Below are 27233 nucleotides of genomic sequence, written 5' to 3' on the forward strand. Positions count from 1 at the left end.
TTTTGCTTACATTGTATTATTCCATTCAATTTTTCAACTTTTTGAAGGCTAAGGAATATTTTGGTAACATATCCTGTAGTCTATATGTTGTCCAACTCCGAGTTCTAGGATGCTTAATGAGAACCCAATGATACATATAAATCAAGGGTTCTACTTGAATAATACAAATTGACTAATGCATTCCAAGTTGGGTGCCATTGAGCAAGACAAACTGTGATTGCATAGGGGCAAGAAGAGACAGCAAAAATACCAAACCAGATTGCGGTTAATTTACCAACAATTGTTTTTCGACCTGTTAGATCAAATGCGGCACTCTGAAATAATAATTTCCTTATACGTTCTTACTTTTCTGAGCTCAGTGACCACTTCTAGTCTCACTTTGACTTGCACCTCACATTAACCCTTCTACTTTTCCTTAGCTCCTCTGTTTGCAGTCTAGGATCACTGCAACCATCCTCCTGTTCCTATCTCCGCAGATGGTGGAAATCTTGAACACTGGAGAAACCTTGACAAATAGCTTCTTCAGCATTTAATCGTTCATAGATTTACATTGTCGAATCATTCCCCCTTGTCCAGGTGGGAGTCCCACAGTGACTATGTAAAAGCAATACATAGGGGGTCATTAGGATTGTGGTTTTTCCGCATCCTCGGGGCCGGCGGAAGCCACCGCCGGCCCCGAGGATGCGGAAAAACCGCAGCGGACTGACCAAGGACCCACCGCCACATTAGGATGGCTGGTGGGTCCTGGTTTCCGTCCGCAGCTTTTCCGCCGCGGTCGGCTTACAACCGCGGCAGAAAAGCTCTAATATGGTGACGGTGTCTTCCAGACACCGTCCACCATATTAGGATGGGCAGTAAATTATGCTTTTCCGTGGCGGGTTTTCCGCCGTGGAAAAGCATACAGAACTTCACTGCGGGGGCCCGTTGCGGGCCCCCTAGGTGAAGGGGGGGTGGGGGGTGCACATGGGGGGTACCTATGGTACCCCCCTGCATTTGCATGCAGAAAGCGGCAGGCACCGCGCGGTGCCTGCCTCTTTCTGCATGCAAAAGCAATGCGTGCATTTTTAACATTGCCGCGGGTGCAGCTTGAAGCCGCACCCGCCGCAATGTTAAAAATAGAGGATGTGACCGCCAGGGTGGCGGTCACATCCTAATTGCACAGGAGGGAACTCCGCATGCCATGCGGAGGTTCCCTCCTGCTCTGGGGTCGCGGACGGACGCAAGTCCGTCCGCGATCCTAATGTGCCCCATAGTGCAACATTTGTGAAAGTCCTTCAAGTAGTGCCACCGTGTCTTCACTGCAGCCATTGCTTACCTATCTTGTTTTCTAAACATAATTTCTTTGGCTAAACCTAACCATAAGTGCTTATATCACTCTACTAACTCCCCACCTCTAATGATCTTACTATCAGTATTATGTCTAAAATCTGCTTATTTCAACAACAACAAAATGTCCTCATTCACCCTTTTCAGGAACACCCTCTGTTCTCTTATCATGCCCGCACCACTCCTGTATATATTTTTGGTAACTCCCACCCAACTCCTTCTCTTCCCACTAATTCATGTAATCACGTCCACATATATATCAGTTTAAATCCTCCAGTGATTTAATCCCAAAATCTTCAAGACCCGCCTTCCCCGTCTACTCCCCCCATCCACCCTTCCTTCCAATTCCTGCCAAATAACCAACTAACAAATGACCAACTCATAAACTGCCAACATCAGTTAGGACTGGCAGAACTACACTAACCGCTGCACCTCCAAAACTGTAGATTAGACGCTACAACAACAAACCAACATCCAACTGGATAATTAACCTATGTATTCCAGAAGTCCACAGCATCAAGTAGTGTCTTCTGAGTAGTTACTCAGTCTTGCTTTTGTGCATTAATAGGGACTAATAATATGCCTTTTACCACTTGATGATTTACATATACGGAGTGAATTACATAATTGCAATTGAAATTAAATTCCTTTGATGTATAGAAGTGTGTTCATTAATTTATTTTAATTATGCCATATTTTCCTGTAAAACGCCACTTCAGACCAAATGGATGCCACCTCCTTCCTTCTCTCTTGCTTTCCCTCCTGCGTACATCCACTCCCCACAGGCTCCGCAGCACGCAGTCAAATAAGCTCATATTAGTGAAGTTGTGATATTGCAAGTATCTAGCTCAGTCGTTTCCGCACTGAGTTTATTCACATAGTCTTATTGTTTAATGTTACATATTTGCTCTCCAGATGATATCAGCATAGAGTGTGTTGAATATTTTTTTTAGAATTAGAATTGTGCGTATGTGTTAAGACAATGACGTGTATTTTTTTGTTCTGATTTGCTAAAGAAATTATACTTTTGCATCTGTATTCTTCGCTACCTCTCCATGTATCCACCCATAGTGTTGTTGTCCTTGTTAATCAGTGGTAGAGACACATTTACTACTAAGATAAATACAAAATGTCATTCTTTTATGCCAGTAGTGGGAATTTCATATGACTAATGAAAGAGTCAAGTCAAGTCAGAAATTTATATAGCGCACTACATACCCATAGGGTCTCAAGGCGCTTGAGGGAGGGGGGGAAATTACTTGTCGAATATCCAAGTTTTAAGTTGCTTTCTGAATGCTAGGTGGTTCTGAGTAAGGCGAAGGTGAGTGGGAAGAGAGTTCCAGGTTTTGGCTGCCAGGTAGGAGACGGATCTACCTCCCATGGTTGCTTTGTTGATGCGAGGAACAGTGGCAAGGGCTTGGTTGGAGGATCGTAGCTGACGGGAGGGGGTGTAGAAGGACAGTCGTGTGTTGAGGTATTCGGGTCCAAGTTCGTAAAGTGCTTTGTGTGCATGGGTTAAGAGGCGGAAGGTAATCCTCTTATTTACGGGGAGCCAGTGGAGGTTTTTCAGGTGATCAGAGATGTGTTCTTTACGCGGGATATCGAGTATGAGCCTGGCTGAGGCGTTCTGGATGCGTTGGAGTTTTTTCTGGAGTTTTGCGGTGGTACCGGCGTATAGGGTGTTTCCGTAGTCCAGGCGACTCGTGACCAGTGCGTGAGTGACCGTTTTTCTAGTTTCGGTGGGGATCCAGCGAAATGTTTTTTTGAGCATGCGAAGAATGTTGAAGCAAGATGATGAGACAGCGTTGACTTGTCTTGTCATTGAGAGTGAGGAGTCCAGGATGACGCCCAGGTTCCGTGCGTGGTCCGTCGGGATGGGTGCTTTTCCAAGGGCCTCTGGCCACCAAGAGTCGTCCCAGGCGGAGGGGGAGGTACCCAAGATTAGGACTTCTGTTTTGTCTGAATTCAGTTTCAGACGGCTGTGCTTCATCCACTCGGCTACTTCTTTCATTCCTACGTGTAAGTTGTTTTTGGCGGTGTTGGGGTCCTTGGTGAGTGAGAGGATCAGTTGGGTGTCGTCAGCGTAGGAGATGATGTTGAGATTGTGTTGGCGAGCGATGGCTGCGAGGGGGCTCATGTACATGTTGAAGAGGGTGGGGCTGAGTGACGATCCTTGCGGCACGCCGCAGATGACATCAGAGGCCTCTGATTTGAATGGAGGGAGCCGGACTCTCTGAGTTCTTCCGGTGAGGAATGAGGTGATCCATTCCAGTGCTTTTCCTTGGATTCCGATGTTACTGAGGCGCTGTAATAGGGTGCTATGGCAGACTGTGTCGAAGGCTGCGGAGAGGTCAAGGAGGATGAGGGCGACTGTTTCTCCTTTGTCCAGTAGGGTTCGAATGTCATCTGTTGCTGCGATGAGTGCGGTCTCAGGACTGTGTTTGGCTCGGAATCTGGACTGTGAGGAGTCGAGGGATTTGTTGCTTTCGAGAAAGGCGGCAAGCTGGTTGTTGACAGCTTTCTCGATGACTTTGGCCGGGAAAGGAAGGAGCGAGATGGGGCGGTAGTTTTTGAGTTCGGTGGGGTCAGCTGTGGGTTTTTTCAGAAGGGCGCTGAGTTCTGCGTGTTTCCAGCTTTCCGGGAAGGTGGCGGAGTTGAGGGAGCAGTTGATGACGTCTCGGAGGTGTGGAGCTATGATGGAGTCTGCTTTGTTGAAGATGTGGTGAGGGCATGGGTCAGTTGGGGATCCTAAGTGGATGGAGTTCATCAGGCGGATGGTGTCCTCAGTGGAGATTGGGTTCCAGTCGTTAAGGATGTTCAAGGGGGGTGAAGGTCCTGCAGAAGGTTGGGTGGGTTGGTCTTCGGGTCGGTTGTCGAAGCTGTTGTGGATGTCTGCAATTTTGTTGTGGAAGAAGGAAGCTAGGGAGTCGCAGAGGGCTTGAGAGGGGGTGATGTCGTTGGAGTTGGCTGATGGGTTGGTAAATTCTTTGACGATGTTGAATAGCTCCTTGCTATTGTGGGCGTTGCTATCTAGTCGGTCTTTGAAAGCGGCTTTCTTGGCAGATCGGATTAATTGGTGGTGTATGCGGGTGGCGTTTTTGAAGGCGTCCCTGGTGTTGGAGTTTGGGTCTTTTTTCCATGCTTTCTCGAGGGAGCGACAGAGTTTCTTGGATTTCTTAAGATCATCGTTGAACCAGGAGGCGTTTTTGCTGCCAAGTTTGATGTGATGTTTTTTCAACGGTGCTAGGATGTCGGCACTTTTGGATAGCCATTGGGTGAAGTTAATGGCTGCTTGGTCGGGGTTTGAGGAGTGGACAGGAGGGATTTGAAGGAGCGATGAGGAGATCTGGTCGATGGGGAGTTTGTTCCAATTTCTACGCAGGGTGGGTTGAGGGTGGTGGTGGATTGTGGACTTATTGTAGAAAAAGTGAACGCAGCTGTGGTCCGTCCAATGAAGAGCTGTGGTGTGGCTGAATGAGACGTGTTTGCTGGAGGTGAAGATGGGGTCGAGTGTGTGACCTGCAATGTGGGTGGGGGAAGTGACAAGTTGTTTGAGTCCGAGGTTTGCGAGGTTATCCAGAAGGGTGGTGGCGTTGATGTCATTGCTCTTTTCCAGGTGAAAATTGAGGTCTCCCAATAGGATGTAGTCCTCGGAGGGGAGGGCGTGTGGGGTGATGAAGTCAGCTATGTCGTCATTGAATTGTGCACGGGGTCCTGGAGGCCGGTAGAGTGTGGTCTTGGGGTCGGTGTGGATCTGGAAGTGGAGGTGTTCGGCGCTGGCAAGGTTGTCATCTGAGCTGGTTGAGATGCGAATGGAATTCTTATGGACGATGGCGATGCCTCCTCCAGTATGCTTGACGCGGTCCTTACGGATGATCTTGTATCCTTCTGGGATGGCAATAGTGATGTCTGGGGCTGATGAGGCGTTCATCCATGTTTCTGTTAGGAAGGCGACGTCCGGTGAGATGGTGTCTAGTAGATTCCAGAGATCGATGGCATGTCTGTGGACTGAGCGGGTATTGAGCAGGATGCATTTTAGGTGGTTGGTGTCGGGTCTCTGTGTCGCGTTGGTGGATGAGGAGTTGGTTTTGGTGCCGTCGAGCTTGCAGGAGTTGCATGAGAAGGGACCATGGGTGTGTCCAGGAGCGGCTTGGGCGCAGTTGGGGGAGCGGCCGGGGTTAAGGGCTAGGAGGGAGGTGGCATCGTAAGTAATGCGGGGTGGGTGGGTGGTATGAGGGCCAGGGGGTCTGGCGCTGGGCGCGGGCCAGGCGCGGACGGGCGTAGACGGGCTTACCTTTGGCGCACCTTTGGCGCGCATTGGGCGCGACCGCTGCGCGTGAACGCTGCGCGCTGATACATCTATCATATATGGTGGGAAGGGGGAGGGGCGAGGGCGGCTCAGCTGGGAGGCGGGGCGGGCTCAAGAGGACGCACGCTGCTCACAACAACAACATCAACAAAATGGCAGCGAAGGGGAGGGCAGAGCAGAGCGCCGGGGGTTATCGCGCTTGGAAAGTAAAGGTATTTGTGGCAAGGTCAGCGGGAGTGAAGCGAAGCAGCGACCAGGGTAGTGCAATGCAAATACACTTCAGGCGGAAATAATGTAAAAGCAGTTGCAGGCAGAATTGATTTAAAAGCAACACGAGTGAAAAACGCTGCACAGCGATGCCGTAGCAATTACTCTTCAGGCAGAATTAATTTTAAAGCAACACGAGTGAAAAGCGCTGCTAAACGATGCAGTTACAATTACTCTTCAGGCAGAATTAATTTTAAACCAACACGAGTGAAAAGCGCTGCTAAACGATGCAGTTACAATTACTCTTCAGGCAGAATTAATTTTAAAGCAACACGAGTGCAAAGCGCTACAAAACGATGCAGATACAATTACTCTTCAGGCGGAATTAATTTAGAAGCAACACAAGTGAAAACGCAGCACAACGATACCAGGTCTCGTCAGAGAGACTGGGGAGTGACCACTCAGCACAGCAGCGATGAGATATTGACTATGCCATTGTGAAGAAAACTTTGATTAGTACATGACAATTAAATTCCGATATCTTGTTAATTTCTTATGGAGCCTCCCAACCCTATAAATGCAAACACTGTGTCAGACATTGTTATCCAATACTATAATTCAATGAGTATTGCTAACTCATGGTAATTTGTAACATTGTGTAGTTGTAGTGATAGAAGACAAAAGCATATGATTAAAGTGCTTCATTTGTCTGCTCTTCTGAGAACTGGTGCGCAGAGAATGGACTCAGTTGTGGACCCGGGTAATCACTTGACTTCCCTGAACATTAATATATATATTTTTTTAAAGTGGATTGATTGTTAGATTTTCCTTAGTAATTTTTGTACTCAACTGAAGTGGCTAATTTCAGTGTCACCGCACAGTCGCTTGCACCCATAGTAGAAATTGATTCCCGGATGGTAGGGGCTCATTGGCAGCTCAGCCACCCAACTAACTGACGAGGAAGGGAAACAACCTTTACAACGCAACTTTTACAACGCACTACCATTACAATGAAACTTTAACAACGCAACATCCATTACATCGCATGCCATTACAACGCAACCATTACAACGCATGACACTACAACGCATACCACTACAACGCATGTCATTACAACGCATGTCATTACAACGCATGTCATTACAACGCATACCATTACAACGCATACCATTACAACGCATAGTACCCTTACACTATCCAACACTTACCCTACTGTTGCATCCCCTGGAGTTAGAATAGTAATTTTTACCCCTACACTATCCAACACTTACCCTACTGTTGCACCCCCTGGAGTTAGAATAGTAATTTTTACCCCTACACTATCCAACACTTACCCTACTGTTGCACCCCCTGGAGTTAGAATAGTAATTTTCACCCCTACACTATCCAACACTTACCCTACTGTTGCACCCCCTGGAGTTAGAATAGTAATTTTTACCCCTACACTATCCAACACTTACCCTACTGTTGCACCCCCTTTGAGTTAGAATAGTAATTTTTACCCCTACACTATCCAATACTTACCTTACATGCAATGTAATGTTATGTGTTGTAATGGTATGCATTATAAAGGTAATATGCCTTGTAATGGAATGCGCTGTAAAGGTAGTTTTTAAAAATTCGTTGTAATGGCATGCGTTGTAATGGCATGCGTTGTAATGGATGTTGCGTTGTAAAAAATGCGTTGTAATGGTATGCGTTGTAACGTCATACATCCGACTAGGAAGGACGACAATGGTCATCGACAGCCATGGATATGCTCACGTATGACCTACTTGATGACAGGAGTAAATCGGAGACTAAATGGAAGCCGCTGATATACCACCCTAGAGGCGAGACACCCTCTTTGTCCTGTGCCACGAGTTTGCCGGCCTTAAATCTTTCATGGGACACCATGCATGATCATATTATTGGGTTATGTGAAGTCGTGATTCAATGGTCAAGAGACATAGAATCTATGACGTTTCTGAAATCAGGACTTTATTTTGAGTGCCTGTTTTGTATTTTGCTCCTGACGTGGAAAAGGAGAGGGGGTAGATGCATCACTTTTATAATGAAACTGTGTACTTTTTGTCATTGTATTCGTTTTGTCAGGGTTGCCTCTAAAACAGGTGTGTTAATTATTTAATACAATAAAATAACATGTAAAATAAGTGTATTACCTCTATGCCTACCACAGCACTCTACATTAATGAACGAAAGTGAACCAGGAGGCCACATCTGATATAGTGAAGACTTCTGGAGCACTCTACCGATACATTCTGGATGTTCCCTGGTGTTGGGGATGATTAGTCCAGTGAACACAACCTCAAAACATTGTGACTACAAATATGTTCGTCAGAAATACACATGACCATGCCATACAATAAATGTGACAGTTCAAATAATTTTAGAGCTAGCTTTTGAAAGTTAAACTAAAACATTCCAAGGTGATCAGTCCCATCTGGAACTATTGAAGATTCCCACTGTGGCCATTGCTCGCATATTAAAGAAACCGGTCTCCAGTGCAGTGACAAAGGCCTAGGGCCAATATATAACACAGGGCCCCTAAGAAACGATTGGTAAGTAGTTACTCTCTAAAAGGACTTTTCAAGGTAGCTGGCCATGTACAAATATCCATGCGATGTTGAGTGTCAGTACTGTTTCTTTTCATTTGAGCTCATAATTTGTACAAATTGTATGATATTGACTGTAACCCCCATTTGAAAGTAGGCTCTTTTCACAATAAGTGATATTGAATATGTTCCAAAATACCTCAGTCGTCCCCGGTCACGCATTATTAGTCTTTCTTCCATACCCTGCAACGTGCTGCTTTGCCCTGTGTAAGATGCTGCTTGTCCTTCACCCCAAGCCTCTCCATGTCTGCCCCTCTCTGAGGTCCTTGTGAGTGATCCATTCATTGCTCATCAGAGATCAGCCCGCTATTTTGACTCGGGAAAGGTGCAGGCCATCCTTTTTCTTTTTCAACTGACCAGCCTTTGTCACTGCTCTGCTTAGTGTTGTTGGTGCAGCACACCAGGAAGTTACTATCCAAGTCTCAAGTTGTTCCGTTTTACTTCACTTACAGATGCATTCATAATATACTTTTGATCTTTTCTGGTTGCTTTTGAGTTGCAGGTGCATTTATTTGTTAATGGACGTCCAAAATATTCCTCAATGATGATAGATTGAGAGGAAGTGTGTAGACTGAGTACATTTACGCTCTTTAAGTTAACAAAGTTTCAGCACATCAGTGGTTGTATTTCCCTTTTTAGGTCTCACTGAGTCAGCGTGCATGCGCTGCTCGGAGAGACATTTAGTATCGGCTTTGGCAAGTGCTCTCCTTCCCCCACCCTCCTCATCTCTTTCTCGACCCTCTCTTCTCCAGCCTCCCTCTCCTCTAGTCTCATTTCACTCCCATCTCTTTTTTGTTTCTTTCTTCCACTTACATCCTCACCCTTATCTCATCCCCCTCTTCTCTCCACCTTCCATCCTTTTCTCCTGGTCCTTCTCTCCCACTCTTTATTCTCTCACCTCCCCATCTCTTACCTGCCCCCTCCCCATGCTTCTCCATTTCTATTTTCTTTTCTCTCCTTCCACAGCTTCTGCTCTTTCTGTACTCGCCCCTCCTGACCCTGCCTCATCTTATCACCTTTTAGGTCTCCACCCTCCCATCTTCCTCTTTTACCACCAATGTTCACTCGTCTCCCCCGCCCTTCTATCATCTTTAGATTCCATTTCATCTCCTCTAGTATGCCCCCACTCTCCTTCCCCCTACCTAGTCCCCTCCTAAATCCGACACCTTCCTACTGCTGTCCTCACTTCACTTCCCCTTCACTTTCTCTTCTCTCACATTCTATCCCCACTGAACCTCCTGTTCTCTTCATCTCTCTTTGCCTTCTTGGCACACTTCTCACTAATTTTACATCCCCTTTCCTCTTCGTTGCTCCTTCCATTCTCCTTCCCTACCTCTGCCCTCCCCAATCTCCAACCTCCATCTGTGTCACCTTCTGTTTTATGTTCTCTTTCTCCCTAATCCCTTTTTACAGGCTTTTCCCTCTCCTCCTCCATCTCTCCTTTACTCATCCCGGACCCCAACTTACTTCTATGATCTCCCAAATTAACATTTCTGGGTTTCTTCCCCTTTCTATCCCTTCTCTGATTAGCATTTGTTTTTAATATGTGGCTGACGTGTTGTACTTCTTCCAAGAAAGTTATATTGAAATCTTTCGACTTGTGTGAAGTGAGCTCAGGGAGAAGCCAGCATGGCATATATCCCAACCACATTCTGGAAAGATTGTGTCCCACTACGTATAGCATTTTGTACCTACCCTGTAACTCTGTAGTTTGCAGATATTACTTTGCACTATTTTTCATTGGCTTTTTAATCTCCTTATATAGCTGGATGCGTTATGTGCAACGCCTCAGTGCTCACTGTCTACTGGGTCACTTTTTCATTGATGTCTGCTTGACCCTCAGGATGAAGAGCTCAAATTCTTGAGATCGAAACGCTGTCGACCCTAATACAACCAAACTCCTTGTTTATTTTTATAAACAAGCATTGGCATAGCCAATAGGTCTCGCATTTGGGGCCTTATAAGTGTTTAGCCATGCAACAGTTGGTGTTGTTGCACCAAGGATGTTCTGCTGCATAACTAAATACTTATAGGGTCCAAAAGGCGAGACCTATTGGCTATGCCAATGCTTGTTAAAAATGAAGGGAGCTGATGATATGGTTACCAGTGGCATAGGAGTGCCCATGGCTTAGCCTTTTCTTTGCAGCCTTCAGTGGTGTATTGTTCTGTTTTATCTGAACAGAGGCAGCATTTTCTTGCTTGGAGAAAGCGTTTGGTAGTTCATTGTCTATCAGTAGAAAATCATGGTTAACTGAACTTTTTGGCCTAGAAGAAATCTTGATATGTTATGTTCAGTACTCTTATAACCCGCAACAGCTACTCCGAGGAGTGCGAACGACTGTAACAAAATCCTGTAGGGGTACAGAATTTCTTTGATTTCGTTCTTAAAAGTGCTCAGAACATCAATCTTCGATGGGCCATTTCACCCAGAAGGGAGGCTCCTGTTTACCTGGCACCTCTCCCATTTCAGGGCACGGATTGGCATTTCCCTGCCTTCATATTGCCAGGCCCCAGACTCTATGAATACATGAGATTTGCTGTCACCTGGGCATTCTACAGTGTGACCTGTCTGGAACAGCCGCCAGAGGCTGTACTGTATGCTGTTGTGCTTGCTGCCTGAGGTCTTCGGCCAGCCCTTGCTTTTGTGTGTTTTACTATGCGTTCTAGTACTTGTGTTGCTGCAGAAATTGAGAAATCCTAAAGCAATGTTGCAGGTGCTGAAAGCCTAACAATGAAGCCTGGTGCTTCTGGACACCAAAGAACCGTGAACACAGACTTCAGAGGACACCGTTTTTAGATCAAGCCTGAACAGCGGAAGTGCTGCTCTGCAGAGCATGCTGTATTGGAGTGTGGACTTGAAGCCCCGCGCATTGTCTGCCCATATTTGTCACTGGCTTGTGTCGTTATCCTTTGTAAATGCTTGCTTCTGATTCATTAATGGGATTGTTAGTCCCTCCTTATATCACCATTTGTAACCTCCCAGGAGGACTGGCCCTTTAACTTTGGTTGTTACACGTCTTATTTAGTCTCTAAGCACCATTTACTTTAATGAGTCTCTCCTACTGTAGGCCTGACAGGCTTTCCTGCAACATTCAGCGCGTCCTGGGTGCTTTCACTTTCCAAGTAGCCCAGGACAATGGCGGCCGAGGTCTTGCATTTACAAAAGTTTGAGCTATTTGCATTGTAAATGACAATGCCTTTTGTTTGTCTTAATTATCAAAACAGATAAACAAAAGGCATTGTCATTTAAAAATGCCAGTAGCTTAAACTCTCGCAAATGCGAGACCTATTGCTTTGCAAATGCTTGTTTCTACAAAGATAATTTCCCAAGGCAGTGCTGCATCAAAATTTGCTAATTTAATGGAAATTTCCGGCGGTAAAGGATGGAATTCCCGAGATTCCCATGTTGACGTTTTTGAGGAAAATGTAGGTGTTTGCAGACACTTTACTTGTCGATGGCCAATTCAAATAAGTAACCCAGAACGGCACTTCTCGTTTTAAAATCTCAAACACCAAGATTCGCTATGCGACCTTTGATGCTTGGTAAAACAGGGGTCACTTTTTACACAGTCAAATGAGCGCTGAAAGTTATAATATCTCTAGTATGGAGAGACTGTAAAATTCCTACAATAGGTGCATTATGGGAACGGAAGCTTACTGTTTGCCAAGAGGCTAGAAAAGTGCAGGTGATTGGTGCAATCATTAAACGGGACACCCATTGGCCATATATTTGGCAAGCTCCAGCAAGTGTATGACCCATACTTCGATGATTTTCAGGGCCTCTATATTAATGGTACGGATGGATATATTTGAGATTTTTAACAGCCAGGGCCTTGGACAAAATTTCAGCTTCTGCCCATATCTAATTGTCAAGGGTTTTAAATGTTTCATAATCTATCCTAGTTTTTTTTAAAGACAGCAGTACTGCCCCAAGGCGCTAGAAAGTGAATTAGGATTTTGTAATTATTCAATTGCACTTGCTTAACAATTTAATTTTTTGGAAAATTATTTTGAATTTATTTATTTTCACTTTTCCTAGGTTTTAGCAGGTCTCCACAATCCAGGTGATGGCCACATTGATCCCTACTCCCTCACCATGGCCTTGGCAGCTGGAGCCCGCATGTATGGAGCCCAGCTATATTTTCCAGCGCAGGTGACAAAACTGACTCCTAGGTCAGATGGTTCATGGGATGTGGAGACCCCAAATGGAACAATACATGCTAATAGGATTGTAAATACTGCAGGTAAGAATTAATGTTATACCAATCCATGACCTAAATAAACAAAGTCAACAGGAATGGACCTTCATCGAGACTCATTCCGTTGACCTGGTTTGAAAAGCAGCTTCGCTGTTTGGTCTAGAACTGTCTTACTTTGGTTCACATTGTTTACACAGAAGTGAAATTGCGGGCACAGCACTATAGTAAATGTTTGTACAAAATGGTTTCATACCCACATAGAGCAAATTAAAAGTACAATAAAGAAGCCGGGTGAGTTTGCAGGAACAGAGGATAAGAAAAAGTATGTGTGGCTAATTTACCCACTAGAAGTGACTGGAGGAATGCTTGCAAATTGTCCAATCTCTTGGCAAAAGCTCGGGGTAGCATTCAAATCCCCTGCGTTTTTGCGCACATTACCACTTCAGATTAGACCCCGTCATCTGCACATCAGCCCTGACCCGGCTCCTATAGGAACCGTCCTTCCTAAACTGGAACACAAGCAACGCAAGGCCTCTTTGCCCTATTGGGGCTCATCAGTCAGGAGTAGTTTGGTGCAGTTATACAGTGAGCCCTGGGCCCACGTCTGGGCACACCCTTGTCACTTAGGGTGTTACATCGAGCACACAAAAGGTGATGGGAGGAATGCTTGCAAAAATTCGAATTCCTTGAAATTGCTGAAGTAGCATTTCAACCCATTGTTTTTTGCACTCAATGCCACCTCAGATTAGTTAGAGCCATTTGCAAATCAGCCCTGGTTGTGGTCCTCCAATGGGACCAGTCAAAAATTATTATTTTAACAGGGAGAACTGCAGGCTTTACACTGCAGTAGTCTGGCAACACAGGATTGGCTGAAACCCATGTTTGTACTTCCACCATAGTGGATGGCACAATAGGTGCGGCAGTCCTCGGGTGGCATTTAACTTCCAGGCCCTGAGTAAACTTTCTACATCAAAGGGACTCACTGGCAAGTTAAATATGCCAATTTGGAGTAAGCCAGTTTACCCATGGTTATATGGAGGGTCACAGGCCCCGGATAAATCTCTACATCATAGGGACTCACTGGCAAGTTAAATATGCTAGTTAGAAATTAGACAGTTTAACAATGGTTATAAGAGGAGCACAGGCATTTTACTAGTGCTTAGCAGGGGTAAAGTGCACAAAGTTATAAAGCCAGAAAAATCGGATCCAGAAAAAGGAAAATAAATCTGGGGCAAGCACTCAAAAAGGCACATTTCCTACAATATGTTATGACCATGTTTCTTATCCCTATTCTCCACTCAAGTGTCAATGGTAATTTTACAATACCTGTATAAACTGCCTTTGATTTTGTGGTATCTGTTTGTAGCCAGATATTTTGAACCAGCTATTTGATAACTGCCCCACTGCTAGAATGAACATCTACGAGAAATGGAATACCCACTTCTTGAATAGGCTGTGCCCAGTCTGGAACAGTTTCATTACATCTGAGACAACAGTCTGATTAGTTCTAAAATTTTGAGCCTACAGGTGTCAAAATGTCACCTTATTAAACGAACTTTCATCTTCCCCATCACAAGGTTAAACTGTAGAATGTGTGAACCCTGGCATTTATATTACCTGTCACTAAGTGTGAATGTTCTCATGTCTTTCATTGTGAGACATTCAGCTGGGGTCACAATAAGTGCATAGATCATTTTCAACAGGTGTGGCTCCTCCACTATGGCGGTGGAGCGACGCCCTACTGCTTTTAAGCAGTGAGAAAAGTAAAATGATAATAACTTAATTATCATTTTATGCTCCGTGTTGTGATGCTCTGGCAGGTGGGCATTGCTGCTCTGGGAGCAGAGGGAGGAGTGGTTTGCCCACTCTTAACCTCATGCGCGCTAGCGGAATTCCGCTCGCAGCTGAGATTTTTCAAAACGCATGTTACGTGACGAGCTGGGCTCGTCATCAGCGTGGAAGGGGTTAATTGTGCAATGACTGTTTTGTTGGCCCTCTCAGCCCGCCCAAACGAATCATGCGCACTTTCCCCGTTCTCCATACAGGCTGCGTTAAAGCCTACATGGAGAACATGCCCACCCCTCCAGCCCCCGGCTGAGCACCGTGTCACAGCGCTTAGACCGATCACAGCGCTGCATTGCAGCGTTGGGACTGGCTTAGGGGAGGGAGCCTGGCTGCCTGGTTCCTGTTCCTGTCAGTCGGAAGCAGGAGCAGAGATGCGAGACCTGGCCTCAAGGTAAGTTTTTTTAATTTATTTTTTATTCAAACACCCCCAGTTACCCTCCCTGACTCATCCCTTATCCACCTACCCCCGCGACATCCCTGCTGCCACGCGGCACCCCATTGCCCCCGCAACACCAGAGGACAATCTGGGCCACACCCTAACATGGATACAGTGCAAAGATCTGTAAATGTTTGGATAATTTTAACTGTTTTATTATTTACTATTCTTAAGTGTTCTTAATATTTCATCCTAAACAGAAGTGAGTACTTCAGTCCACAGCACCAAGAATGAGTGGTTCTTCTTGGAGAGGGAAACAATGTGGTATTAACAATAGAATTCTAAAGAAAAAAACTGTTTAATTCAGATATCAAAAGAATAATTCATATTGGCAAATATTAAAATAATTGCAACTCTGGAACAACATTTAATAAATATGTTTGTTTTTTAAGTTTTACAAAAACGTAGCAGAGAAGGGAGGTACGAATCCCAGTGGATAAAGCATCAGTAGGCGTGGGGCGGACCAGATTTCACAAGATATATGTCGAGCTGTTGCAAAATGTTGGCACGTTTATTGAACATCCAACATAATTATTCACAAGTAATAAATCCTAAGCATGCGAGCTAAGCTCGAGGTCTGGACCTAACCCTTTCTGAGCATGTTTGGTGTGGAAACAGCAGAAGCAGACCCGGTGTTTTTAGGTCAGTCGCAGAGCCAAGAAACAAAATCTGTACCTTTGTTACCAAACAAAGGACACCTGTGAGTTGGTACTGCTCTGCTTTCTGCACAGTCTACTGTTAGTTCACAATGAGTTAACACCTGCATAACAATTAAAGATACAGCTCAGACTGCATGTATAGCGTTAAGTCAAAACAATAGGTGAGCGTTACTCTCGAGTGACACAAAAACTCTGTTTCATTCCGCGGAGTTACGCCAATGAGCATAAATAGGTCTGTTGCGCTCTTCATGCTGTGATTTAGTGCCGGCAGCACATTATATGCTGAAAAACCGGCACCACGTGGCTAGCACTAGGGCGCAGATACTAGAGTCGATTTTGCTGCCCCTCAAGCAAATTTTCGATTTGAATGGCAGCCTTCTGACCATGAATGGTCCTGTACGCCTCCAATTGCCCTCGTTAGAAAAATGGATGTCTTCCTAGCAACCAGAAATCATGCTTGGGAACGCCATACCTCACTTGCGAATATACCGTCCTGGAGCTACACGCGAGGAAAAAATTCTGTCATGCAGCAATTGGCAGAATTTGTAAGAAACTCCTGTACAAGTGATAGAGCTCGCAGGTCACCCGACTCAGGTTACCATACTCACATGGGCCCATAAACAACATATGATGAGATTTAATCAGGTAACCTGTGCACTTGCTCTAATCAGTGATTTATAAATTTTATTTAGGACCTATACCATTGACTTACCAATCCTCGTCATCGGTACCTAAAGTCCTAAGGTATCAAAGGAGTTAGAATAATAGGTAGAATAATAGCATTTGCACTCATATAATAACCACAAACCGGGAAAGGTTTATATTCTTTATCTAAAATCTTTAAAATGTCATAATCCAAGCATTGAACAATAGAAAATTATCAATTAGGAAAATTACGATTAGAATGAAAATCTGCAGAGTCTTTATAAAGCAATCTTTACGCATTTGACATTAGGGTGGGAAGAGAGAAGGAAACAGTATAATGACATACCCACATTGAATATTTACCTAGAATGGTGTGAAGAACTAACCCTGGCCACGGGTCTGTTTTAAAGGACAGAACCCCAAAAGTGCAGGCACCATAAAGGCAAGCAGGTGCAGATCAGTATCGGGACAGGTAAAGCCAAATTGGATCAGGACAGGACCACCAAGGGCTAAGACCAGCACCTGCAGTTAAAGTTGCAACGCCTGTGTTACTCCCTCTCTGCAGCTAACAGCCAGAACCCGGTAAGAGTTATCGATTTCTCTGACAAAGTGCTTCGCCAGCACTTCTGCTCTCAAACCCTGATCTGGGTTTCGAATCTTCTGACAGAGGGCTCCGCCAGCACCTCTGCTCCCGATCACCTATTGAGTGCGTTGGATCAGTGACAGGTCAGCTATTCGGACAAATCAGACAAATTAACTAGTTAAGCCTACCCTAGTCATACTATTTTCCAGGTCAGTGTACCACCCCCGCCCCCCCCAATGTTGCAAGTGTAAGGATCCCCAATTTCGATTGGACAAAAGGATGAGGAGAGGTCATCACACCATACCAAAATTTTTCTTGATGATATTAAAATTAACGTTCCCGCCCATAACTTTTATTCCACCCGGCAATGAATGTATCAATCAGTAACAATAGCGTTCAGTATTGTACAGCCCAGCTTCCTCTCCTGGGGTTGAAAGTTCACGCTCCCAGGCACATCTTCTAGTGTACTGTAAGCTTGGCTGTGGTTCAATGACGAATGACTTAATCTCCTTCTGGAGTTTGACATGCGCAGTGAAGGTTTTCAAGATGGAGTAATAGCACCTCCCAGGCCCAAGATTATCGTTACATGGAAAAAATAGAAAGAAACCGTTTTAGAACACAGAATAAATGAATGCACTGTATACCACTTATCTCTACTCTATTCCCATTACTTTATATGGAACTGTTGCGTTAGAGTTAAGCAGAACGAACAGCTTAGCAAAAGCAGCGGTGCAAGCTTCTTGCATGTGAGGACATGGAGCGGCCATCTTAGTTCTAGTGCGCAGAAGCATAAGATTCCCTCCAAAAGCAGAGAGAGTACGTCATGTCATGTGAGTGTGGCAGACGCATGCACAGCAAGAAATCCCGCGTAGCAGCGGCCATATAAATGCAAGCGGATTATCGTTAGTAAAAGCACATATGCAAGCTTCACTTAGATGTCATGTAATGCAATATTAATAGGACTAAGATGTTGATTAGTACATTAACGTTATGTCAAGACGACTGATTACAAGCAAGTTGCATTATGGGCGAATACTTACTCCATCACAAGGTTAACGCAAAGTCGCCAAAATTCCGGCAATTCCGCTTGCAGAATGGAATATTTCATCCACCCCTAGTCCAAACCTGTGAAAATGAAAGCATGCTAAATAGTAATGCAGCCAGATACCATGCAGTTACTCATTTACCTTGGGACACTTCCTACTTTTAGGATTTAGCAAGCTCATTTTAAATGTCGAACTGCATGCACTTTAGTCCACTTTCTAAGAAAGAAAGTGAAAGCTTGCTATAGCTCAAAAGGAGAGCTGCTTGTCTGTGTAAAAAAAAAATCCTTCTTGCCGCTACCTTGCCACGTCTCTCCTCCATAGTCCCTCGCTCCGGTTGGAACATTAAATACACCCAGGCTCCCCTAAGCCAATCACAACACTGCAATCAGCATTGTGATTTGTCTGAGCGCCGTTGTTCGGAGCTCAGGCAAGCAGTGGGAGCCTGGGGATGTTCTCCGGCCAGACTGTAATTCAGCCTGGGTGGAGAACATGCAAAGTGCGCATAAATATTTGGCCAAAGATTCATGTGCACTTAGTGTGCCTACCACTCCTCCACCTGCTATGAGAGCAGAGCAGCCCTGCTTGCCCCAGCCAAGCTACTGCAGCAGGACAAAATAAAATAATATCTAGTTATTATCATTTTATTTTTCCTTTACTTCAGTTCTGCCAAGCAGTGGGGCAACACTCCTCCGCCTTTACGCAGGAGCCGACACTGTCCTGATCCTAAAAATTAAAAAGTTAAAACTCATTCTGAGTGAAACCAGGACGGCAAGTAAAACCACAGACACCAGGCCCAACTAGGTACCCCAAACCCAACTACCAAGCCAAGAATTAATTCATTTGGGGACTGTCACACTCAAACCTCCATCACCCCCATAAAGCTACGCCCCTGGGTATGAATATATAATGCATGCGCTGGCACTTACAGAATGCATTGCTTTCATTTTATGAATATGCTTGCCTTATAAACCATTGATATTTTCTGAAATGCATCGAACAATAGCATAGCTGAACAATACAGCTTTAGAATTGGAACTGGAGGGAAGGCATTCATGACTGTGACGAAGAGGAGAACATTGTGTAATATATATATATATATATATATATATATATATATATATATATATATATATATATATATATATATATATATATATATATATATATATATATATATATATATATATATATATATATATATATATATATATATATATAGTCCAGTAGTAATTGGAGCATAGGACTCAGTATGAGGATTAACAGTATTTAATTAGGGTATTACCACTTAATCTCTCTTCCACCACACACTCTTTGCAGTACGAGTCTGTATCAGCCAATGCCAAAGATAATAATAAAAAACCAATTAGCTATTTGCTACAAGCCAGGCACAATTTGTAATCCTTGCAAGAGTCTGGTTACAAAACACCTCGTAAGAAGGAAAGCAACTTGTTGATGTAAATAATTATAAAACATGTAATTGTTTTTAAATGTAACTCAGCTGCTTTTGTTACTACAACCAACACGTTTAAAAAAAAGAAAAAAAAAGAATTACTGTCCCATATTTTAAGTTGGCGCAGAAAACTTTCACAGCACTGTTTGTTCATGTGCTTGGACTCTCAAAACACCCTTCTCCAGAAGAACAGTTTGGGCCATAAAAGAAACAAATCGCCAATGGAAGAAAAGACCAAAACGATTAAGGTGTATTTTTGGGTGTTGCTAATGGTTAGAAGCTATTGCGTCTATTGGTGATGGGCATCCATGTTGCTGAGGGAGGTTAATGTGCTTTAGTTTGCCATTTGTTGATCCTTTTCCATTAAATGGGTCTGTCCCCTCTTCTATCCTTTGTCACTGTGCTCGGGTTGTGACGTCATTGTTCCCCAATGTGTTCTGTTTGGGTAGATGCGGAGTATGAAATGGACTCAGCACGGGTCATCAAGACCCAAGCCGGATGTGAAAGGCGTTCAGAGCCTCTGAGGTATTCTTGGAAACTCTTTTTAATGAACGTGTTTCAAGTTTGAACAATAGACTGAATATATTGGGAAACGGCTCAGGGATGCTATTACGGGACTGGCCTCCCAGTTTTATTTTTCTTCCTTCTAGTAGTATTCCTTTTACGTCTTTGACTTGCAACAATATTGTTATGTTATAATGTTATGGAATGTTGGTGTAATCTATGGCGAGAGACCGTCCAAATTCTGTCGATACCATGTCTGCCTTCACTTTGATGGGCTTCATTACGAGCACACGCTTTCCTCAGTAAGCGACTTTTTGTTGTTTTGCCGCGCCATCCACGCACTGCTACAGCCGCTGACTGTGATCCCAGTTTTGCCACGTGGAATCAGTTAGCGCGCGCGCCCTGTCAGGCCGCGTAAATGAATAAAATGTGAGAAGTGCTTGTTTGCCTTCTTTCTCGATTGTGCTGCCTGACATTTGAAGCCAACTTTGCTCACATTCCCGGGCTTGCTCCGAGTCCTCCTGAAGTCATATTGATGACCTGCAGTAATACAATATCCCACAACCAATCGGCGTCCTTCGTTCCACCCCACCCCTTCAGATCATTACTAGGGTCAGGCCTTGCCAAGGCCTCCAGGGATCAGCTTGTAAGAAACGAAGGCTTGCAGGGGCGGCGTGTCTAGCCTGCCATTGCCAAAGAACTGGAACAAACTAGTTGGAACCTCTTCTGCATTTGCCACTTTTAGAATCTGTCCTGAGCAGCACCAGCAACAGGATGAGGTAGTAGCAGAGACTAGAACAGCTGCACATGTTTAAATGGAAGTGAGCGCATTCCGACAGTTTAATATTCAGCAGCATTGCGTACCGAAGCCCGTGCAAGAGGTCATTTACATACAACTAGGACCGTTTTTAATCACAGGCTTTGATTTTACAATTGCATTGCTATTGTTGAAACCTTTATTTAAACACTCGCATCGGTCGAGATTTCACATAAACCACCAGCATAGTGAAAAATGCATTTTATTGGGACAGATCTGCAGTTAATAAACCCTCAAACACATTTTTAAGCAAGCCTCACTAATAAACAGTAAACAGCCTAACTAGTTCCCTCCCTTAAGAGCTTCCACAAAACGCCAAAGAATCCCCAAGAAATCACTCCCACACACCACATACATTTTCCCTCTCACATCTCCCTGTCCACAGCCACCTTAACCAGGCAAGTAGGGTTATCGGAGAGGATGTGGCATTATGGCTAGTGTTGCCGACTTTGGAAAATGGGAACCGGGTTCGAGTCTCTGCGTCTGCTGAGAATCCTGTAAATCTGGGCAAATCACTTATTCTCCTTGTGCCTTATAAAACAAGCATTGGCATAGCCAATAGGTCTTGTGATGTGATAAACATATTTATATTTGTTCTTACCTTAGTTGGAGTTCTCAGGTGTCGCATGTTCGTTCTTCATGTTCTTTGTTATCACCTAGACTGTGAGACTGACTGCACTCCACAACTGACAGTTGCAGCTGTCTCGTTGTGGTGGTCGCAGATTACTTGGGATATTCTATCTCCAGTGGTGGCATTTCTCCCAAAAAGAATCTGGTGGGAGCCGTTAGAAGTGCTTCGTCTCCAAAAGACAAGGACCAACTCAGGTAGTTTCCGGGGCTTGTCGAGTATTTTGCCAAAATTTGTGCGGGGATTTGCTGACGTATCTGAAACTTTGATGAAACTTCTTCTCAAAGGTTACAAATTTGATTGGGGCAGTGATGAGTCTAAAGCTTTTTCTAGAATAAAGGAGCAAATTTGCAATGCAGGCATTCATGCTCCTTTCAGTGTTTCCTGCAAATCGTTTCTTACAGTTGATGCTAGTTTGACTGGTATTGGTGTGGTACTTTCCCAACTTCAGAGAGGCACTGAGAGGACAATTGCATTTGCATTGAGAACTCTTACCCAAGCTGAAAGGAATTATTCTGTGATAGAGCGCGTGGCTCTTGCTGCAACGTGGGGAGTGGACTATTTCACAGTATTTTTGTGGGGATCTAGGTTTGTGTTAAGGACGAATCACAAGCCAAAATGTTGTTGGCAGGGGGCTGGGAAAGGTTCAGCACGTCTTTCCAGGTTTGCTGCGAGGTTCCAAGAGTACCTTAATGATGTTGAATTTATTCATGGTTGGAGAAACTTACAAGCTGATTGCTTGTCACGCATGTCACTTGATTGGGAAACCGTGGGCAAGGAAGTAGCCCAGAAACTGGAAAGTGAGGAAGCTGTTGCCTTTGTTTTTGATGTTGCGGAATGCAGTTTGGGCTCTTTCTCTAAGTTACAGTGGTCTGAGGCCATGATCAATGATTCTGTTTTGCAGGATGTTATTATGCTCATCAAGAAGGGTTCACCTCGTGAGAGTTTGGTCTCAACACCAGTGAGGCCGTATTGGAAATTTTTGGATGAATTGTCTGAGTGATAAGGATGTTATTATGAGAGGTGAGAGATTTGTGCCTCCGGCTAATCTCAGGTTGCACATTTTTTATCTTGCGCATGAGGGTCACTTGGGCCAAGGTATGACTATCAGGCGCATCAAACAGGAATTCTAGTGGCCTGCTATGGATGATCAAATCAGACAATGGGTTGTTGATTTTACTCTCTGTAAAGAGAATGAGACGAGATTGAAAGTTGGTGATCAGAGTTTGATGGGTCACTTTAAGGATCCTGGGGAACCATGGCATACTATTTGCCTTGATTTCATTGGTCCTCTTTCTGAGTTGCCTTTAGACATGAGGTTTGCAGCTGTCATTGTGGATGTGCACTTGAAGTGGTTGCATCTTGAATTTTTGAAAGAAATTACCTCTATGTCTACAATTGCGGTGTTGGAGGCTTTGTTTTTGCATGAGGGTATTCCGCAAATCTTACTTACTGACAATTGGACTCAACTCACTTCAGGTGAGATGCATTGTTTTCTGGAGAAGTGTGGTGTGAAGCATTTGTGTACTTGGATTGACTCCCAAATGTCTTGTCCAAGATATGTTGTGGGCTTATTGTACTACTCCTCATAGTGTTACCCTGAAGTTTCCTTTCTGTTTTTTTTTTTTTTTTTTCTTTTATCCTCATTTGCGTTCATTGGCTCCAAACTGTCAAGACAGAAGACTACCGCAGAGCAGAAAGTCAGGCCATGCCTCTGTACTGACTCAGCTTCAGCTGGCGGGGATAGCGTAGGAGGGATGGTGAACAAAACCCCTTCAGTATCAGCTGGCAGGCCGAGAGATTCTAGCATGCGGGCAACTCTGTTGGACAATAATGCCCGGAATACCGAGGCCCTTTGAGCAACGACACAACTGTAGCGGAGCCAGAAGGTGAGCCATGTCCGCATTAATCATCGGACCTGGGGGGGAAAAAAAAAACCCAGGTGTCAACATGGCCTCTCCAGCAGCTTCAAAAGGCTCTTTTCGCCTGGTTTCCTTCCCCTGCCAAATCAAGTTTCGAGATCTGGAGAATTGAAGAACGCCATTCATAGAAGGTGGGTGGCAAAGCGTCTTTCCAGTGTCTACAAATTTCCCTGCGGGCCGCCAGAATGGAATAGAACACTAAGTTGGAAGCAGCGTTACGAGTTTTTCCACTCAGGCCCAAAATGACTAAGCCCAAGTCAATGGTGACCTGACAATCCAAAATCAAAGACAATTCACTACTTATGGAATCCCAGAATGGAGTGATGTGTGGGCATTTAAAAAACATATGGATGTCGGACGCCGCCACCAGTCCGCATCTTGGGCAGGAGACGGGCCCTATCTGGGAAAATGTTGACAGTCTCTGCAGGGAGTAATACGCTCTATGTATTGTAAATACTTGGTTCCTTCGAAGCCAAGCAGGCTTAACCAAATCCCACAATACTCTGCATGAGGTTAGCCAAATTTCTTCCACATCTTCTCCTGGCATAGACTCCGCCCACAATTGCATTGGAAGACAGAATTTACCGTCTGATTCCTCTATGATCATGTTATACCAGAGCGAGATCTCTTTTTTTATCGGTGGTTTGTCAAGCAGGCATGCTTCTAGTTCACTCACACCCCCTAAAGGGAGTCTGCTATTACGTGAGGGCAGTGTATTCTGCGCCTGGGCCCAACTCGAAATTTGTAAATATTTAAATCTAGAAAATCTCGGTCCGACTTTGTTGGTGAAGTAGTTCCATGGAAGCAAAGATCCATCAGAAAATAAGTCTCCCCAAGATGCGATACCTGCCTCTTTGAGTGGTAGGGCTAAAACGTCTTCTGCCCAGGGAGGGGGTGCAGGTAGGTCCCATATTGGAGCTCTGCTTGAAAAATATCCTAGATTTATCGAGTATCTCACTCTGTACCATGTATTGGCCATCCCCTGTAGTATCTTCAACTTTATCTTTTTAAAGAATTTGGGATCTCCAAACTTAAAAAGGAAGCTGGCTTGCCCAACTCCCTCACAACTCAACAAAGTAGATAACATAAGGCCCAGGCCTGAATCAGCTGGTGTTTTGAAAAGCATGCGTGCATGCGTTAGCTGGAATGCCCATGCATAAGCCTGAAGGTCTGGGCCCGCCAGCCCGCCCTTCTCCCTCCGACGCCTTATCTTTTTCCAAGCAATTCTTGGATTCTTATTATTCCAGATAAAGGAGGATATCTCACTCTGCAGTTTTGCAATTAATTTAGGATCAAAAAACAATGGTATTGAGTTAAATAAAAATGTGATCTTTGGCAGTATGGACATTTTAACTAGATTTACCTTCCCCAAGATGGTGAGAGGGAGATGAGCCCATGCTCTCATCAATTTTCGGCACTGCGCTGCTACTTTTGCAAAATTTAGGGCTGCTATTGTGTTTATATTTTTATCTATGACTATCCCCAGATATCTTAAGTTAGCTCTCGATGTCGCGCTATGTGTATTTAGGTCAACATTCCATGACATTGACTCTGTTTTCGAGGCATTCACCTCGTATCCTGACACCTTTCCAAACTCCAAGGCGAGATCTATAATCACCGGAAACGCTGTGTTTATATCTGGTGTGAAAATCATGATGTCATCTGCATAAAGGGCCACTTTTTTGGTCCGATCGCAAAAGACAAATGGTTTAATTTGTTGGTTCTCTCTGTTTTTGTGCGAACGGCTCTATATACAAATCGAATAACAGAGGGGACAGGGGGCAACCCTGTCTCGTTCCCCTCGTTACCCTGAATGATTTGGACAAACCTCCATTGATCAAAATAGAGGCCGAGGGGCTTCCATACAGCAGTTTTATTGCTCTACGGAATTTATTTCCCACGTTGAACCTCAACAAGGCCTCCAACAGGTATTGCCAATTTACCCTGTCGAAGGCCTTGGTGGCGTCCAAGGTGAGAACCGAGAGGGGCAGAGTCTCCTTAGTCGCCAGATCTATAGCTCCCACCAGGTCATAAGTGAGCTCGAACAGCTGCCTCCCCGTTACAAAACCTTTTTGATTAGGATTTAGTATATCTGGAGCTACCTGACCGAGCCTTTTAGCCAATATTGCCGCCAAGATTTTATAATCCGCATTTAGAATTGAAATAGGCCGATACGAACCGCAGTCAGATAAGGGCTTACCAGGCTTCGGGATTAGTGTTATCGAGGCGCTATCCCAGGATGCTGGGGGGGCCTCTCCCTCCCTCAAGATCTTATTAAACAGTTCCACCATAACCGGGGACACCACCAATAGCAGGTTTTTATAGATTTCTGATGGTAAACCGTCTGTTCCTGCAGCCTTGCCTCCCTTGGCTCCCTGTATGGCCTGCTCTACCTCTTCCTTCGTTATGTCCCTATCTAAGAATGTACTCTGTTCATCAGTCAAAGATGGTAAAGATAGATCTTTTAACCAATTAGCAGCATCTTCAGAGGTGACACTCAGGTCTTCCTGATATATTGTTTGAAAGAAATCTTTAAAAGCTTCTCTAATGTCAGCATAATTTGTGAAGGTACCGCAATCAGTTGTCACTGAATCAATATGGTTTCGCACTCGGTCCGATTTTACTTTCCAGGCCAGGAGCCTTCCAGCCCCCTCCCCATATTGGAAATGAGCTAGCTTGCTCGCCTCCCATCTCTGCATGATTCTTTTATCTAATACTAATGTCAATGCATTCTTCAATTCCATCATTTTAGCGTGTTTCAGCGATAGATCATGATTACTGTCATCACTACTATTTTTGATATCCACCTGAGTAACTCTAATATTCTCTTCAATAGAAGACACCTCTTCCAGATACAGCTTTCTTCGGTATACGGTCTTATTCTTTATGATCCCTCTTAATGTGCACTTAAAGGCATCCCAAATAACACCCAGAGCTGCTGAACCAGAGTTTATTTAAAAAAAACCCTTGCTTCTGATTGTATATGCTCTATATCTTCCAATGAGGTAAGGAGAGACCGATCAAAAGACCACGTCCTTATAGGGGGTTTATCTCCCCACTCAAGTACCATCTTCATGGCTGAATGGTCAGAGAGATGCGACGGAAAGTAATCTACATTTTTGACTGAGTTAGCCAACTTACGGCTAAATAAAATAAAATAAAATCTATTCTTGACCTATGCCAGTATTTAAGATTCCTGAAGGAAAATCCCTGTCTCTGCCCCTCTTACCCTCCATATATATATATAACCATATTGATTCATACAGCCAAGTAAACAGTTTCTAGACTTAGAAAGTTGCTGTTGTCTACTTGTCGGAGACTTATCCAGCATGGGATTCAGTACAATATTAAAGTCGCCGGTAATTACGACTGGCTCAGGAAATTGCAGCAGATGGAAAAATAAAGATTCTAACGCAGAAGGATCGTCCCTATTCGGCTCATAGTACCCAACTAATGTTAGTACTGCACCTCCTATCACGACCGCCACAATAACCCACCTGCCACCAGTGTCAACCTTTAGCTGGATAATTTTTATGATTCAGAAACGGGGGTGGTGATGAACAGAGTGTCCGAATTAAGCAGACCACTCTTACCCAGTCCAAAGATCAGGGCTTGATCCATCACCGTTTTTTAGCTCACTGCACCATCCCAGCTCAGAACCTGGCTACATGCAAATTAGTCTGACCCTGGCCCAGTGCATCATGGGAACAGGGCAGACCAAACTACCAAGCCAATTTTTATACTGGGAAGAAAACAAGCTTCCGGGGACCGGTTTCTGGCATTTCAGCCGTCTTCGGCCCGGCTTGCTTGAATCCTGATGGTGCAATGAGCAAGGGACTCACATCTGAGTATTGCATTTTCCTCAAATTCATGTGAAGGAATGTTCCAGAATCTGTGGGGAGTCATACATTTCCTAAAATCAAACATTTAATTTACCTTGCGCTTCTGTGATGTAAGCTGCCGGAATCTGCAGGCATCCACAAAATTCCTACAACCCTGTGTTCCCCCCAATTGTCTTGATTAAAAACATTACCTCACTTGT

General features: G+C 44.4%; 1 protein-coding gene across 1 annotated transcript in view; it reads left to right on the plus strand.

Annotated features, from left to right (window-relative positions):
* Window positions 1–27233, plus strand: part of DMGDH (dimethylglycine dehydrogenase) — a 527940-nt gene that overhangs the window by 158700 nt on the left and 342007 nt on the right. The window contains exon 5 of the mRNA XM_086960740.1: window positions 12497–12701. Coding sequence (XP_086816866.1) covers window positions 12497–12701 — 205 coding nt within the window. The remainder of the gene's footprint in view (window positions 1–12496; window positions 12702–27233) is intronic.

Source organism: Lissotriton vulgaris, chromosome 3_1, assembly GCF_964263255.1.
Source record: "Lissotriton vulgaris chromosome 3_1, aLisVul1.2, whole genome shotgun sequence".
Classification (NCBI taxonomy): Eukaryota; Metazoa; Chordata; class Amphibia; order Caudata; family Salamandridae; genus Lissotriton; species Lissotriton vulgaris.